This window comes from Bidens hawaiensis, unplaced genomic scaffold (assembly GCF_021521415.1).
Source record: "Bidens hawaiensis isolate Kalapana, Puna unplaced genomic scaffold, B.hawaiensis_p1.1 tig00005588_1, whole genome shotgun sequence".
NCBI classification, from domain to species: domain Eukaryota; kingdom Viridiplantae; phylum Streptophyta; class Magnoliopsida; order Asterales; family Asteraceae; genus Bidens; species Bidens hawaiensis.
This window is the reverse complement of record NW_027491362.1, coordinates 487,237-506,385: the sequence shown is the minus strand read 5'-3', so window position 1 is coordinate 506,385 and position 19,149 is coordinate 487,237. Positions and strand designations below refer to the sequence as shown.

At 36.5% G+C, this 19,149-nt stretch overlaps 2 protein-coding genes across 2 annotated transcripts; one reads left to right on the top strand and one right to left on the bottom strand.

Annotated features, from left to right (window-relative positions):
• Positions 1–2,490: 2,490 nt before the first annotated feature.
• On the top strand, positions 2,491–5,432 carry LOC143630231 (oligouridylate-binding protein 1-like). The gene is made up of 12 exons (XM_077099296.1): positions 2,491–2,694; positions 3,116–3,177; positions 3,321–3,423; positions 3,503–3,579; positions 3,662–3,723; positions 3,798–3,885; positions 3,982–4,057; positions 4,142–4,172; positions 4,253–4,369; positions 4,464–4,549; positions 4,620–4,793; positions 4,887–5,432. Exons 1-12 carry the CDS (start codon positions 2,608–2,610, stop codon positions 5,124–5,126), a joined length of 1,203 nt encoding a protein of 400 aa, XP_076955411.1. The 5' UTR covers positions 2,491–2,607; the 3' UTR covers positions 5,127–5,432.
• Positions 5,433–5,647: 215 nt separating this feature from the next.
• On the bottom strand, positions 5,648–7,203 carry LOC143630180 (FCS-Like Zinc finger 14-like). Its single transcript, XM_077099258.1, has 2 exons — positions 6,331–7,203; positions 5,648–6,227 (listed from the first exon to the last, which is right to left on the bottom strand). The coding sequence occupies exons 1-2, from the start codon at positions 6,762–6,764 to the stop codon at positions 6,185–6,187; spliced, it is 477 nt and encodes a 158-aa protein (XP_076955373.1). The 5' UTR covers positions 6,765–7,203; the 3' UTR covers positions 5,648–6,184.
• Between the last annotated feature and the right edge of the window lie 11,946 nt (positions 7,204–19,149).

Sequence of the window (19,149 nt, the reverse complement as noted above, 5' to 3'; positions counted from 1 at the left end):
TTTCAAGGGAATTAAATTAAGCATGTTTAGTTGTCATGAAGTAATGGAATTGATCATTCCTAAGGAATGAAATTCTTTCCTTTTTTAATCATTTTCATTCCTTGATAAAAGATGTTTTTTTTTTCATTCCTTCAAAGAATGGAAATGTCAACAACAACAACAACATTATTATTATTATTATTATTATTATTATTATTATTATTACCGCTGTATCTTTAATATTATTAATTTGTATAATACAATGTAATATTATTATATTATCAACATTATTATTGTTAATTTAAATTTGGTGAATTAAAAACATATCATAACGTGCATACGTGAATCACGTTTTTACGATTATTTTTGTTTGGTTCGGTAATATCACCACAATGCATAAGTCCAAAAACTAGTTATTATTAATATTTGCATTATTATTATTATTATTATTTATTATTATCAATATTAATAATAGTATTAGTAAAGTGATGAATCATTTCATTCTCATATGGAAACCAAACAAGACAATTGAATGGTAATGATCCATTTCATTCCATTGTCCATTCCATTACCTCATCCATTCCATTCCTCCACTTATTCCATTACTTTATACCAAACAGACCCTTATTGGCTATGTATTCTTGTATCATTATCGCTTCATGTTTTTGTGAGTGCAAGGAATAGAAAAACAAAATAAATAATAAAAAGAAAAAAAATATTATTTACTTTAATAACAATTGAAATGGAGGATGTGAATTAACACCACTCTGGTATGACCTTCGTGCCCCTGCAGCCACAATGGGAGGGCTCACCCCTGAGTTGCGAAAGCCATAATACACACCCTAACGTTGAAAGATCAATTTAAGATGTTAATATTATGTAATGAATTTGTTTCAGAAGATAGTTTGATAATGTAAGTGAAGTATCGGTCTTAAATAAAAAAAGAAACAAAGAGGGTGCTTTGGTAATTGACTAGAAGATGAAGGGTTTGATTGTAAATAACTCTGATTATATTTTATACGTAGGTATGTATGAGGTATCGGTTTTTCATAATTTTGTTGTTAGATGCTATTTTCTTTAGTAATTTTAATGACTTCTTTAGCGTTTTTCGCAAAAACTAGAAAAAAGAAAAAGTCAATAATAACAAATAAATATAACCTTTTTTGTTTCACTATATATTGACAGAACAAATAATTGAGATAGTGTTTGGTATGTATGGATCATGGACGGAATGAATCATTATGAGAGAATGAAAAAAAACGTGTTTTGTTGATCAATTGAATGAAATCATCCACTCCACAAGAAATTTTAATCCCTAAGCATCCCGATATCATTCCTTCACCCATTCTGTTTTTTCCATTCCATTCCCTCCACCTCCACCATTAGACATTGGATGGCCAACACTGCCACCAACACCACAACCAGTATCCACTAGCATCCCCATCATCGACCGCCACCACTACCACTTTCGGGAAAACCACCACCACCACCAGTTTCACCTGCCACTGCCTGCCGCCACCACCACCACCACCACCCTAAGCACCTACCACCCCCACCCATACCCACCATCACCTTCCTCGCCACAACTGCCGCCACCACCATCATCACCTCCATCCTCCTCCACCACCACCTACTCCCTCAGTGACCATCAACCACCACCACTCACAATCACCACATTTGTATTTCATTTCTTTGTTTTTTTTTTCTGGCCACCAAACAACTCAAAATAAGGATCATTTCATTCCTACATGGTAGCAAACTTACCATTGGAATAGTAATCTTACGTTTCATTCATTGCTCATTCTTTTCCTATACCCATTCAATTTCCTCATCTATTTCATTACCCATACCAAATATACGTTTAGATATTAAAAAAAAGGGTACTATAACTCTAGAATCTGCAATAATAAAAAAAGGGTACTATAACTCTAGAAGGTAGGGCTGATAATTGGATATCTGTTTAAGACACGATAAGACCTGTTTGCAAAAAAAAAAAAGCGACGTGTGATTTTTTTATTTTCTTAAATAAATGAATTAGTAGGCTAGACTCCATGTCTCCATCATTTTTCTTTATTGGTACATGAAACTTAAAATTGTCTTATAGTCATGCCATATAAAGTAGTTAAAAGAGCCGTATTCGTGTTTGATACTTTTGTTAAGCGCGTCGCAACAAACCTGTTAAGACACAAATTGCCAGCCCTTCTATAAGGAACTCGTTGTTAAGTAGATGTCCATATATGTAACTTTTATAGTTTTATTTGATCTTTAACACCATTTATGTTGTGAACTTTTTTTTTTCTTTTACCTATGTGTAGTGTTTATTTGTTGAATATCCAAATAACAAAAATATAAAGAATAGAAAAGAAATAGAAAGAAAGATCCAACGGCAGGCATAAAATGAGCGCATGAAATACATATGCAGATTGGAACATCTGACACACATAATAATAATAATAATAATAATAATAATAATAATAATAATAATAATAATAATAATAATAATAACTCTTTTATTTCCACAATCTTCTCCCCCCTTATTTTCTTTCTTCACTTTCCCCTGTTTCTAATCTCAGCTAACCTAAACCCTAATATACATACACTCTCTGTGTCTATCTATTGCATCAAAACATGATGCAGCAGCATCAGAGGATAAGACAACAACAAGCCCTGATGCAGCAATCCCTCTATCACCCAGGTCTCATTACCCATCCACAGGTAACTTTTTTTTAATTATTACTTCATTTTTTTGTCTTTAATTTCAGTTTTTTATGTTAAAGGTGGTAATTTTATATCTGGGTATCAACTCTACTTGCATAATCTTAATTTAGTAGGTTCAAATTGAATCAGTAGAGTTTGATTTTAAGTGGGTGGCTGGGCATTTTGTGTATTACTGTTCTATTAGTTTCTTGGAAAAATTTTGTAAAAATATATAAAAATGTGAAGGATAAAAATATATGTACCAAAATGTACTAGTGCTAACCATTAAAAGGTTTTAGTCATTCAGTACTAAAAAGCATCTATCTGTTATCTGTTCATGTGGTTATGAATGAACTTTGAAGTACTAACCTCTAGATAAAAATTAAAAAAGATAACATACACAGGGTGTTAATGACTTATTTTTTGTTTATATTTGCAGATAGAGCCTATCTTGAGTGGCAATCTACCTCCAGGTTTTGATTCAACTACATGTCGCAGTGTGTGAGTGTCTTCGGTTATTATCATTATCATCTTAATGTTCACATCATTTTATTTGTATAATTCAATAGCAAGATAACTTTTTTTGATTTAGAAAGCCTCATACTAATTTAGGCTTTTGACATTTAATATCCGACTTTATATAGGTATGTTGGAAACATCCATCCACAAGTCACTGAACCCCTACTTCAAGAAATCTTTTCAAGCACGGGTGCTCTTGAAGGATGCAAGCTCATTAGAAAAGACAAAGTATGATTAAATCATTAGCTTCCTAATTTTCTATTAAAAATGATAATGCTTTTGATTCTTTTTTTTATTTTGTGATCAGTCATCATACGGATTCGTGGATTATTTTGATCGGCGTTTTGCTGCTCTTGCTATTGTGACTCTTAATGGAAGGCATTTGTAAGTAAAAAGCTCAATTAGTGTCTATTTTTATCTTATGTTATTACTGACTACTAATTGCTTTAAAAACACATATTTACAGGTTTGGGCAGCCTATCAAGGTTAATTGGGCGTATGCCAGTAGCCAGCGAGAAGACACATCAGGTTTTAATATTTTATTATTAACTCATAAATTAATAATTTCATTTGTATGTGATATTATTATCTTCATTTTGCAGGCCACTTCAACATATTTGTTGGTGATCTTAGCCCTGAAGTTACTGATGCCACATTGTTTGCTTGCTTTTCTGTTTACCCTAGTTGCTCGTAAGCCCTATTTAAATCAAAATGTGACATGATGAATAATGCACTTAACACACATTTGTATATTTTTTACTGATTTTATTTTTGGCTGTTTGTAAGTGATGCACGAGTTATGTGGGATCAGAAGACAGGGCGCTCTAGGGGGTTTGGATTTGTTTCATTTAGGAACCAACAAGTAAGTGAAATATTGTGGGACTGAAAAGACCTTTATGCCCCTGTTTAAGATACTAATTACAATTCATTTCACTTTTGTTAACAGGATGCCCAAAGTGCAATTAATGACTTGAATGGTAAGACATGTTATATTTTTAGTAGAATGAATTTGTTTTGGATTATTATGTTTTGTAACTCGGTTGAGCTTATATTGTAGGAAAGTGGCTCGGAAGTAGACAAATTCGATGCAACTGGGCCGCAAAGGGGGCGGGATCCGATGACAAACAGCGGTTGGAGACTAAAAATGTTGTTGAATTGACAAATGGAACATCAGGTTAGCAGTTGTTACAAATTAATATGCTTTTTTTAAATTTTATATGATATCTTGTGGATGTTATATTGTTTTTTACATTGGCTTACATGTGCAGATGACGGTCAAGAAAAAGTCAATGAAGATGCTCCGGAAAACAATCCTCAATATACAACCGTTTATGTCGGCAATCTGGCTCCCGAGGTCAGTTTCTCAAAGAAATGCACAAAATTGACGGTGTTTTAAACCACTTACTGAACAAACTATATTATAGGTTACATCAGGTGATCTCCATTGTCATTTTCACGCTCTCGGTGCCGGTGTTATTGAAGATGTTCGACTTCAACGAGACAAAGGTTTTGGTTTCATTAGATACAGCTCACACGCGGAGGCGGCTAGTGCTATACAGTTAGGAAACACTCGTTATCTCTATGGCAAACCGCTTAAGGTAGTTTTATGAAAATATTAGATTCATAGTTTTATATTCATAATTCATACAAAGATTTGGAATTATGATTTGATTTGGGTGTTTGTGAAATAGTGTTCATGGGGTAGCAAACCGACACCTCCCGGAACCAGCTCAACGCCTCTACCACTGCCAGTTACTGGAAATAATGTTGGTTTTTCGGCTATTGATACTGCGGCTTATGAAAGGCAACTGGCTCTTAGTAAAATGGCTCTGATGCATCAGCAGATGGGCGGTGCCGCTAGCCAGGGTGCGGTTTATGATGGTGGTTACCCGGGGATTGCCGCCACACAGCCGCCCATGTACTACCAGTAACAATGTTTTAGATAGGGCTCTCTTCTTTTTTTTTCCCCTCTTAATGTTATATGTTATTGATTTGGAATGTTTGTTTTCTTGTTATTGTGTAACTTTGAGGATGTATATGTAGCATTACCATTGTATCACTTCCTAGTGTTGAAGGAAGTATTGAGTTATGAATGGATCATGGATGAGTATACAGCATCTTGAACATGTTATTTTAAAGTGATAATTGTTTTATTACTTGTAATGATTATTATATTTGTTACTTGTTAGTAATCATGATGTGGTTTAGTATATTTCATGGTTTGGTTTGTATGAGATTGAGCGAACTCTGGGATATAGATACGGTTTGGTTACATCTCACCCTCTCCAGACCTTGCTAATAACGTTGTTATTGGTGGGAGTTTACAGGGTAATGTGTTAGTATGAGATTATTAAGAACTACATATAGTTTTGTCATCTTTCACATTATAGTGTGAGTTAGCATTTGTTGTATTTTGAACATGGGAAGTGATCATTTTCTCCATTTGAAGTTACGTTTCAGCCTTTAATTAGTTTTTAACTTTGTGCACGAAGTTTTAGCTACAGTCATTCCATAAATCAAGCAATCTATGTCGAATCGACTATAGCAATTAGACCATTTAAACTTTCGTTTTTTAATCAGGGCTTTGACATCGATCATTAGCACGAATGGTCACAAAATTTGAAGTATTTTATTTATTGAAATGCTTGTTATTTGGATGTGTATGGATAATATGTAGCATTACTTTGCCAAAAGAAAGTATTGATTTATGTATGAATCTTGGATGGATACAATTCATCCAGTCCAGAATTCAACAAAGAGATGCTCTTCAAACTTCTCACTTTCACTCTCTATGTACACAAAATACGATTAATCATGCCCAGATCGCGATCATGTATGATTCACGCGATCAAATTTATGTTACTAATCTGTCATATGATCCTTCATGGTACGGCTAAATTGCAAAAATCCCAGTGGCCATCACACTATTGGCGCCACTGGAAGACGCTTGCGAGCCACAATATTTCTCGGGTCTCTCATCCATGGCTATCTACCTGCTCCTACATTCCGGGCTGCAAAATGCTTTCTCTCCCCTGTTACAAATCATCATGATCATCAAGTTATATAAAATCAAGAAACTGTCACATAAATATTTAAAAAAAAGAAAAGAAAAGCATAAGTAACATATTTTATTACCTGTACATGTATATATCTTTACCATGTAACCTTTTGTTACACAAGTGACAAGAATTCAGAAAACCAACAGCTTGAGGCACCATCACACCATCATCACCAAATCTTGGAGGTGATATGTTAAATATGCAACCTTTATCTCTAACTTTCGTACGCGTATTATTTGGTTTATTACTAGTGACAACAGTATGATCAGGCCTTGATCTAGTCACCCGAATCGGGTCAGACAACATTCGATCCGGGCCACTGAATCCAACCTTCTTAGCTGGATTCTTATCGAGTGCAGCCACTATACCGAGCCCAATCCCACTCATATTACGGTTTATTACGCCCGTAGGTGACACAACTTTAAATTCCAAAGATGTTGTTGGACTCGTGCTAAAGAATCCGAACCCCGGAGTGATCAGTTTTCTGATAACCGGATGCTTGTTAGTCATGGCTAAGTTACAAGAAACGAATATTTAGAAATGATTTATAGGGGAAATAAGTTAGGAACATTGAATATGAAGATTGATGGAGTTGGTGGACTAAGCCCACTGCCCATGGTATTTGGTTTGGACGTTAAATTATTGAGGTTTGATTATGCCTTTTTACTTTTTTTTTGTTTGATTATATTTTTGTGAAATGAATAATTAACTTTTTAATAAAAAAATGTCAATATCAATGGTTGCTTTTTGTGGCTAGATGGGATGTATTGATCATGACCGGATTGCCGGCGATGGAGAACAACAGATTCCGACTAACACTTGTTAAGGTTTCGGAGGTGGGCCCACGTGGGACCCAATACGATGATATCTAATTTTGTTTGGAAGTGAGTACACTGAAAAAGCTCGCGAATGGTTTGCAAGGGAATAGAGTGACCATTTGTCCTTTCTGATTACTATATTTATTAATTATTATATTTTGTGAATAATAATTTTTTAATAACTTATGACAATTTTTATAATATATTTTGTTCAATCAAAATTAACACTTGTAAAATTGTAAAGTAATATAGATTTTTGGATTTGATAAATGATGTGAAGCCATGAAGACATGCATATATTGCAACCTAGCTATATTATCATTAGGGTATTATTGAACTCACATGTTTGTTTTTGTTCAAGAGGTTATTAGAGCATTTTTAACCGGTTCTCTATCTTCTATCTCTATAATTACACTAAAAAATATTGTATTTCTCTCTTCTATTTAATTAAATAATATTTTTATACCTTTATCATTACAGTTTTCTCTCTTCTTTACTCACAACCAATCAAACAAATATTAAAGAATAAATAGAGACAAACAATGTTTCTTCAAATTTACAGAAAATCATTACATTTATCTCTCCATCCTATAATTTACACTCACAATCATTTACAACCTCACCATATAATTTGCAAACTTCCCTCACATAATTACAGGGAATGAGATGCGAATGCTCTTATAGTATATATATCAATGGAAACTTAATACTAATAGTAAATGTGGTAAATGGGTTGGGTACTTGGGTTGAATAGGTCATGGGTCGAAACGAGTCATGAGTTAAAACAAGTTTGAGTTAGAATGAGTTAGGGTCAGAACGAGTTAATTAAAAAAATAAGTTGTTTTGGTTTGGGTAGGAACATGTTGAGTCGGAACGGGTTTCGGTTTTATTTTTTTTTTATATTTTTTTTCTTGTTTATTTTGAACTAGGATAACGGCGGAAACATTTTAGTTTTTTTGTTTTTTATTTATACTTTGAGTTATTATTTTTTTGAAAACTTTTTTTAGGGATTTTTATAAAAATCAAAAACCCTCAAAAATATATTCAAAAATAATAATAAAAAAATCACAATTCAAAATATAAATCATAAACAAAAAAGTAAAAGCACTAAAATGTTTCCTCCGCTATCCTTGTTCTATAAAAAAAACCACTGAGAAATCGAACCGAACCTGAAAAAATCGACGAAAATGAAACAAAAAGCCAAAACCGAACCAAATCAATCAAAATCGAAAAAATCAACCAAAACGAAACTAAAAGAATTCAAACCGAACAAAAACGAAACTGAAAACCGGACAAAAACGAGTCCGGAATCGACCAAAAAGAAACAAAAGAAACCAAAACTCAACCCGTCCCGTGTGAAAACTCGTGTTGGCTTGAAACCTGAACCGGACCCGTTTCAATCTGAAACCCGTTTCGTGACGAAACCTGTCTTGTATGAAAACCAGTTCCGATCTGAAACCTACCACATTTCCTTAGGACACTAACCCACATCGACCCATTTCTTTGAACTTGTCGACCCATTTTGACCCGAAAATAACAAAATGAAATTTCAAATGACTCATTTTGACTCACTTAGTTAAAATCTCTTACCCAAACAACCCATTTAATTTTTAAAGTAACCCAAATTACCCATTTAAAAGAGTTTGAGTGATTGTCACCCTTAAAGCACTATTAACACCCTAATGATACTATACATTCCAATCATATAGACTATTTTAATGTTTCATTCATAATAATCATGTAACGTACTTGATTTATACGCTTGAAAATAGTAGAATAATTAAATATTAAAGTCGGGATTGATCAAAGGTTTAGAAATGTACATAAGTTGAGAATTTAAAGTACCGGGAGTGCACGCTTGAGTTTCATGGTAAAACCGTAGAAGTGTGGAAAGTGCTTTCTATGTGAAGCATGTTTCGTACATGACTAGATACACACTTTACTCTTATTAGCATGTAATTAGCTTCTCTGATGAGTTTTCCTTTGGTTTCTTAAACATGGGTACCTTATAATACCAAGACACTGTTTTGAAATTAATTGAAAAAAAAAACATATATGAAATGACATTTTAAAGTCTTTTGGACAATTGCTAGAATTATATTCATGGCAATGTTTGCACTATCTCTTTCTATTTGCTGGATTCTTTTGTTTTATTTGGGCTCACCAATGTTTCCCATCTTTATTCCTTATAATTTTGGAAACCTATGTGTACATTTTTGATGTAGATACATCAAGAATAATTTCATGATATTATTTTCGAATGAGTCATTTGAAATTTCATTTAATCTTGAGATTTCCCCAGGACACTCCCATTCTTTACGAATTCCAATATAAACTTGATATTCTCTTGCTTTTGATCTTGAGATTTCAGCTTTAAAATGTATTACCAATACTCTTTAATAAAATAAAATTAGAGTTCGAGAGGCGAGGCAAACGATAGAAATTAGGTTCTTTAGATTATAACCAATGATAGAAAGAGTTAAACTTTTGTTTGCCATACAGGTGGATTCATTGTCGGACCGTGCATGTCCGTAAAATTGATATACTTTTATCCTTTGCAGTAAATCAAAACTCTTTTAACGTTTATTTACCAAGTGAAATCAACCACCAAAAATGTTGTGTTTGATTGAAGGTGAATGGTGACATGCGCGCTCTGATGCTCATGCTGGAACCAAACCTTTATACAGCACTTTATAATGTTTACTAAAACATTTCTGAGTTATTTAGCTCAAAACCAAATTCATGGTTTGAGCTTAGAAACTAGGTGACTAGAGGAGTGTAATCAATGGCAGAGAAGAAAAAATCAGGATTTTAAAAAAAGAAAATGGACCTAGCTAGGGGTATTTTAATATTTGTTTGGTTTTGTGTAGAGATGAAATCGGTCCGTAACTATACCCGAAAATACACGTACCTATTCTTGAAAGTACCCGTACCAAAAATCAATAAGTCGTACCCGTACCCGAACTTTATGGTACGGGTACTTTAGGAATGATACTCGTTTTGATACCACTTTTTTTCTTCTTTTAAAAAAAATCTGCACTAACTTAGTATCGATACTGGTATGATACCGACAATCAATTATCTATAATACTAAAATATAATACCACAACCAAAATATAATACTAAAACTAAAAATGAAACAAATCAACCATAATATATAATCTATTTGTGGTGCTTGTTACAATATTGATTAGAAGAAGAGAAGAGAACTACAATTTGATTGGAATTAATTAGAACTATTAGTACCTAATATTTTGATTATCATTGGTTTTAAAAAGCCTGTTTGAAGCCTTGAGGATATCCTAATAAAAACATGGTTCAAGTTATGCGTTTTGAAAATCCCAATAAAAACCCGTAAATATTCCTAATGGCTACCGAGTACCCGTAATACCTATACTTATACCTGAAAGTACCCGTATCTAAAATCAATAAATCTGGGTACCCGTACCGAATAGACGGGTACATGTACATGTACGGGCCGGCATACGATTCGGGAAAAAATATCATCCCTAGTTTGGGGTATCCGATACATAAATCAAGGAAGAAAGGAAATTTAATCAATTTTATACTTAACTGGCAAAGTTGAGGGATAGCCTAAACTACTAAACTCTTCAAAAATCCGCATGCGAGTGTAATTACTTATAATAGTGGGTTGTTTTTTCCTTCAAAACACTTGCGTATGTAGGACCTACAGCTTAAAAAACAATTTCACCAATTCATCATCAAATTACGGATTCACTCTTTTCCTTCGATTGCTTGCACTTTAGACATACACGCATGCATAAGCACTATTTTTTTCTTCTATCTTGACATATTGGCGCATTAAACCTCTCAAATTCCTATTTGTTTAGCCCGTTGGCGTTTACATTATAGTTGGGTTATTAAAACAGTAATTCTAAGCATTGCAAATTTGTTGATTTTCTCTCCCTCTCTCTCAAAGTTTATAGAATTAAATTACATCTAACTCATGGGTTAACTGCATCAAATATATTGAAAATTGGTGATTGATAGGTAAGCGTTCAATACACTAAAATCGTTCTCTTCATACGTACCAAACTTGTAAATTTTGCGGTTTTAATTATGTACTCTGTGAGCTGAACAAAGAATATAGTGTCATTTGTTTTTACTTTTGTAATTTTAGTTTGAACTGTCTAAATTAAAATTAAAAAAAATTGAATTTAAATAATCCTAACTATTGACTGTTGACAAATAACAGTCTCAACTAACGAAATGTCTGCTGCCGGTCTAATCATTTAACATATTTGCCCCCCCTTATCCGCGAATAACAAAATCCAAAGGTTGCTAGTCACATGTCGCCGACAAAACATTTTTTTTGCCCGGAAAACTTAACCTGAACATCACAACCATCAATCATCTGAACACCATCACCATCGCTGATCACCACCACTTGAACACCACCGTCCACCGTTGACCACCACCACTGCCGCCGACAACCACAACCTGAACTCCACTACTAACACCCACCACAACCACCACCATCATCATAAATCCAAAAAGTTCGCCATTTGAAATTAATAATTAATTTAATGACATATTTCTTTTAATCCTTGTCGTCTCTCTTTTAACCCTTGTCGTCTCTTGGACTTGAAACCAACACCCCCCTAAAAAAACTAAGGTTGATCAACTAAACACAATTACAATATGTATATTGTCTAGTTTATTTGGTGGAGCTCATCTTAAGTGGGAATTTTCTTTTATATAAATATATATTTTTTAAATAGCTTAGATGCATTAAATAAAAAGTTCACTAAGGAGCGGAACACAAAAGAAGTGTATATAGAAAAGAGAAGGTTTTCTAGCCACTCATACCAAAAAAATAACCCTAAAATATATTAAAATGAAATTTTAGGTGTTAGAGCATTCATAATAGTTTAAAATTTTAGTTTAACTAAAATATCCTTTAATATTATTAGCTTTCGGAAACGCTATATATCACATTTTTTATATATATCTTTATTTAATTAAATGATATTTTTTTAATTCTTCTTATAGCATGTTTTTTTTTCTTTTCTTTACACTCTCCACTCTCCACCACTCACAAATATTTAAAGAGAGACACATGAAGTTTGTATTGAGTTTATGTTTAAAGATTTATTATAGCATCTCTAAAATCCATTTAGCTAAATGGGAAGTTTGATTAGATACCCGATAGGTACATTTACCTTATGTGGGTGGTTCATTTGTATTTTCTAAACATGATTTGTGGGGAACTTTTGCTTTATATATATATTCACACGTCAATCAAATATAAAACTAATGTGTTCGGGTGAACCCAACGCGTTCACATGTTGACCTGTTTAACCCAATTACGGATCTTTAACCCATTCAAGCCATCAAAAATCAGAACCAAGGAGGTTCAGACAACATCTTCGCCTATAAATCTCAGAAAACCATCACAACTTTAAATAATCTTAGAAACAATCAAAAGCATACATTTATAGGCATAATGTGAGTCCAAAATACAAACTTTAAAGCAACAAACCATTAAAATTGAAAGCATAATCGGCAAAAAACACAACCTTTATTCAGCATCAGCAAACGCTTCCCGGTATGAACCAAATAACCATACTCATTCCCGAAATTGATGAATTTAACTACCACATCATCATCGTCACCTAGGGTTGGAACCTGACAATTGTAGCAATCAAAATCCATAGAAAAAAAAGCACCCCCTCACTCCCCAACAGCGCACCACCATTGCCCAGGGTTCCTAAATGGAACCCGATAATAGTCAAACACTTTAGGTATGAATCAAAGAACCAAACTATAAATGGAACTCGACAAGAGTCAAATATAAAGCCACAAACTCTTATTATCTTTGCCTTAAACAATGCTCATCGCCTAGGGTACCTATGGAAACCAGAAAATAATCGAAAACGAATCCATGTACTCTTTCGATCTCTACAATGTAACATCCTGCTTTTAATAATAATAAATAAAATAATTTCGTTTACTTAATGGTGTGTGATTATTTAGTTAAGTTAAATAAAAATAATATAGTGTTAGCTTGGACAATAAAAGATGGAATATATAATGGATGTTGATGTGCCTTAAGAACCATGGGTTTATCCTATATAAGCACCATAAACCTCCTTAAAACCCCAAAACCCTAATTTCCATCATCTTTTCCTCCATACACACACAAACACTCTCATTCTATTCGGACCTAGATCCGAGCTAAAAGAAAGGTTAGAGTTCGCGTTCTAGCTTTCACTTCAAGCAAGAAACACATCGAGATTCACAAGTTGAATCCAAGCCGAAGCAAAACCGAACCAAAAAGGTACGTTTTAGGTTAAAGGTCAAGTTTTTTATGTCGGTTTGCCATAGGAATTGATACTAAGGCAAATTGGGACTTATTATGTAAGAAAAATGTAAGCTTGAACGAAAACAAGATGTTTGGATGAAACGGGGCAAACGAGTGACGTTTGGACCGTGTTAGAGTGAGAAAATGAAGTTGTTATGGCCCGAAACTCGTTTTATCAGTAAAACGAACATAACAGGATGCAATGATGTGGTTAGGAAGGAAAGACACGGAAAACCATGTTGGAATCGAGTTTTGGAGAAACTCAATTTGTTTGGAAAAAAAATGGAATCGAATTGAAACAAATCGAACCGAATTGAAAACGAATCGAATCAAACTAAAACTCGATTTGAATGGTTCAGAAACTCGATTCGAATGGAATGAAAACTCGATTCGATTGGAATAGACTTGACTCAGAATTTTGGAAAGTCAGTTTTCTGATGATTTTTTAGTAAAGGTTATTAATGAAAATAAAAGTTTTCCAAGCTTGAGCCCCTTGAACCCTGCTGTAACATCTGCCCTGATCCGACCCGACCCAGGTACCCGTTTCTCTTATCCGATCTCTTTCTTTTATGATTTAATATTTATTTATACTTATATTTTACTTTTAATAATAATAATATATATTTTCCTTCCCGCCTCTTTCTCTCTTTTTCCTTCCGCCGTCCCGTCCCTCTCCTTCTCTCCTTCCGCCTTCTTTTCCCTCTTGTCGCCGTCCCGCCCTTACGCCTTGTTTCCCTCTTTTTCTTCTAACTCTTTGCTTGTCCTTTGTTCCTTCCCGCCTAAGGTTGTCTGCGCAGCTCCACGCGCCAGACCCCTTACAAGGAATCCTGCGTGAAGACCACCTGTTTCAGCGATACGCGAGACGAACTCTTCTCGCAGCGCGCTAAGAATTGTAATTCTTCTCGCAGCGCGCTAAGAACGGTAGTTCTTCCCGCGACGCGCTAAGGATTTGTAGTTCTTCTCGCAGCGCGCTAAGAATCGTAGTTCATCCCTCGACGCGCGAAGAATTATAGTTCTTCCCGCGGCGCGCTAGGAATTTTAGTTCCTCCCGCGGCGCGCTAAGAAATGTGATTCTTCCCGCGGCGCGCTTAGAAATGTAGTTCTTTCCGCGACGCATTAAGGTTAGTTCTGTCTGCCTTCGCGCTCGCGCTCTCTTGACCTTTTGTGTCAGCCTTCTCGCGCTAAACCCTTTGAGTTTTCTTCTGTTTAATCTAGCCGTTTGCTTTTGTGTTGTCTTATCTTTTGTGCTGTTGACCTAATCTGCTTTATGTCTGAAAAGCCACTTTTGGCGCAGCATGCGCACCAACCCCATTGGTTGGCAGAAAAAGTGACTGACATTATCTTTGGAGATCTGCTTTTTCCATGCTTGACCAGTACCTTTATCTGAACCGCCCATGCCTTTTTTACTGTTCCCTGACAGCTTTATCTTGCCTCTGCAGCTGCCATATCTTTCCATATCTTTTGCTTTTGGATTCTTATGCTTTTTGATATCTTTTGCTTGATCCTGTTAAAGATCTTTTCCCCATTTCTAGGGATTATGTCTCCTAGGGTTTTCCTATAAATAATAATAATGTTCTAACACTACACACACAAAACACTTAATCTCTCCTGTTCTCTTGCTCCTTGCTCTCTCTGCCGTCTTCCTCTCTGCCTCCGTCTTCCTCCCTGTTCCGCCCTGCTTTTCCGGTAATATATATATATTATATATAATAATTTACTTATTAATTATGCTAACTTATATCAAGACTTAAAACAAATCATTAAAACAATAATCTTATTTATAGGTTAACTTGTGCTTGTTTAAAGTTGGTTCTTGCTTTATCTTACACCGCATCGTTTATCAAGTGAGTAATCTCGTACCTAATCCCTTTTTGCTTTTAATGTTTTGGGATGTTCATGTGTTCATACAAACTTAGAGTCTTAAACTGTTTATGAACTTTAGTCGCGCAGTATCCCATGTGTTGAGGACGTAGACTTGGCTGTTTATTTGTATGTGTGGATCATTAACCGTCTTGTCGGTCTATTCCGCAGTTCTCATGGTACCATTAGATGAACACGGGAGAACTATCGTTTATGATTTTCTCTTTTGTTTGCACATGCACAGTTTATCTTGTTTGTGAGCTCAATTGTGAGCACTGGCAGTCTTATGAATCTTAGAGTTGGTCCCGATCAGATCACACCCTTGTTGAAAACCAGACATACACATGTTGCGCGCAGATTTATGGTTATCTATGTATTGTATTAAACTTGATTTCTCACCAACAAGCAAGTGTTTGACGTTTATTTTAACACGCTGTTTTGGAGCTTGTGGACACATAGGAAGTTTTCTTTATTTTGGACCTAGATTAAAATGTATCAAGACAAGTTATTGCTGTTCGAATATTATGATTTATAATATATTGATTTATGATGATTTATGTTATCTTGTGTTTACCTTGCGCGTGCGCGAATGAATGTATTTATTAAATATTGACACCCAATAGTGTCACGAGTAATGAAACAATATGTGGCGCCCCGATGTATAATCCGCCTTTGGTCGGGGTGTTACAGATTGGTATCAGAGCTCGTTGACTTTAGGATAGGTGGTTAGACGTAACGGCCTAGAATACCTAAGAGTCCCTTCTCGCGCATGAGAGAAATCTCATGTTTGCGCGCTTATTGTTAATTACTCGTTATTTATGAATATGCTCGCGCTTGCGCAGTATATGATTTTATGTTTTATTTCGCGATATTTCGATGTTTTTGTTGAATTTCGATTTTTATTGATTTTACTTACATATTCGTTTGTTGGGTTTGAAAATCCGAAAAGTCATGGTGATACATGAATAGTTGATTTTCAATTTCCATTTACGATTATGTTCTGAGGTTGGAGACTTGAAAAGTCATGGTGATACATGAATTGTCAACCTCCAATACTCATTTTCTTGTATGTTTTATATTGAAGATTGAAAAGTCATGGTGATACATGAATCGTCAATCTCCAATACTCGTTTGCTCGTATATTTTAAATTGGGAATTCGGAAAGTCATGGTGATACATGAATTGTCGATTCTTGATTCGAATTTGTTACCTTTATTAAGTCTGCATTTAGGGTCATTTATTTTACTTTAACTTTTGATAGTATCTAACTCTGCGAAACCAAGCTTTATAAAGTTATACTTTGCGATAAAACCAAGATATTAACTAAAATTAAAACTTTTATAGAATGCCTCCGCTATCTCGCCGATTTCAGAGAAGTGAAGCCTCGCGCATGCGTAGACAGCAACGTTCCCAGGAAATGGCCGCCGCAATAGCCCAAGCTTTGAGCCAAAACAATACCTCCAGTTACAACATTAAGTCCTTTAACGCGGGTAACCCTCCAAAGTTCACAGGTCTTGAAGGAGCCACCGTGATGCTCCAGTGGCTTGAGAAGATAGAAAACACTTTCCTCCATACCCAATGCCCCTCAGACAGACGAACCCTGTATGCTTCCAGTGTCCTGGAATCTAGAGCGCTTACATGGTGGAATGGAGTAGCTCATGCGCGTGGCGCAGAAGCTGCTTCCAGCATGCTTTGGGAGGAATTCAAGGAAATTCTTACGCGAGAATTCTGCCCTCCCAACGAAGTTAAGCGCCTGGAGGAGGAATTTTGGAATCTTAAGCAGTACAGTGGTGAAGCGCGCGAGTACGCGACGCGCTTCCACGAGCTAAGCTTACTGGTCCCTCACCTTGTTACCCCTTCACGCCGAGCAATCGAGAAATTCCTTGGGGGTCTCCCCATGGAAATTCAAGATTCGGTATGGGCCAGAAACCCAGCAACCCTCTCTGACGCCATCGAGTTGGCCGCTGTGCTCAGCGACAACCATGTCAGAGCAGGAACCCTGTTCCTGCGGGGAACTGAGAAGACCAAACTCACCAAGACTGCCCCTGAACCAACAGAAACCAAACCTGAACCCTCGAACCGTAACAACCTCAAGCGCAGGCGCAAGGCCTATGCGCTTACCAACCCGCCCATTGTCCAGCAACCCATTTATCAACCTCCAGTTTACGCGCCTAACCCTCTGTCAGCTTACCCAACACCTCCTGTAGCCCACAACTATGCCTTAACCAATCCAGCACTCCCTGCCCCGCCAACTAAGAAACCTTACACAGGAAACCATCCCTTTTGCCCAACCTGTAGACTCCACCACCCACCTCAAGTCCCATGTCGACTTTGTACCCGATGTGGCCGCGCTGGTCACCTTGCAGAAAACTGTAGAGTCCTTCTCGCCAATCCAATTGCGCCAACACCACCAGTCTACCCGCAGAACCCACAACTAACCTACCAAAACCCACGACCCAGATCGTGCTTTAACTGCGGTGATCCCAGTCATTTCCGGAACGCGTGCCCAAGGCTACAAGTTCAGATTACGCAAGCGAATCCGGTGAACCAGATTTCAAACCAAGTAACGCGTGGACGAGCTTTTAACATAACCGCGCACCAAGCGCAAGCGAATAATGACGTAGTTAATGGTACATTTTTGCTTAACGGATTTTATGCTTCTGTACTTTTTGATACTGGCGCCGATCGAAGTTTTATCTCTCGCGCCTTCGAGCAGAAGCTTGCGCGACCGCGCAGCGATTTAAAAGAAGATTTTTCAGTTGAATTGGCTAATGGCGAAACTGTTTTAATTAACTCTGTGATCAAGGATTGCACGCTTAACCTTAACGAAAACGATTTTCTGATCGACCTCATCCCCATGCCTCTTGGAAGCTTTGATGTTATTATTGGTATGGACTGGCTTTCGCATAATCGCGCCGAAGTTATTTGCGCCAAGAAGATGATTCGCATACCTCGAGAAAATGGTGATCTTCATATCTACGGCGAGAAACCCTCCCGCGGTCTTAAACTTATGTCTTGCGCCGAAGCCCGAAGGCTCATGCGGAAGAAGTGTATTGCATTTCTAGCCCATGTGGTTAAACCTGCTGAAGAGAAGAAGCTTCGCGATATCCCTGTTGTGCGTGATTTCCCTGAAGTTTTTCCTGATGATCTTCCTGGTATCCCTCCCGCTCGTGAAGTCGAGTTCCGTATTGATCTTGTCCCTGGTGCTTCCCCCGTAGCTAAATCTCCTTACCGTCTTGCACCCGCTGAGATGCAAGAATTGGCCAGCCAACTTCAAGAGTTGACTGCTAAAGGATTCATCCGCCCTAGCTCTTCGCCCTGGGGTGCTCCGGTGTTGTTCGTTAAAAAGAAAGATGGATCGTTTCGCATGTGTATTGATTACCGCGAGTTGAACAAACTCACCATTAAAAACCGGTATCCCTTACCGCGTATTGACGACCTCTTTGATCAACTCCAAGGTGCCTCTTGTTTTTCCAAGATTGATCTCCGCTCTGGCTATCACCAGTTGCGCATCCGCGAAGAAGATGTTCCGACACTGCTTTTCGAACTCGTTATGGCCATTTTGAATTCTTGGTCATGTCCTTCGGTTTAACCAACGCACCCGCCGTTTTCATGGATCTAATGAATCGGGTGTGTAGGCCCTTCCTGGATAAATTCGTGATTGTGTTTATCGATGATGTTCTGGTGTATTCTAAGACCAAGGCCGAGCATGAGCAACATCTTCGGTTGGTGTTGCAAGAGCTTCGAACCGAGCAGCTCTATGCTAAGCTTTCCAAGTGTGAATTTTGGTCGGATGAAGTACAGTTTCTTGGTCATGTTGTAAACAAGATGGGTATTCATGTCGACCCATCCAAGATTGAAGCAATCATGAACTGGATTACGCCATCCTCTC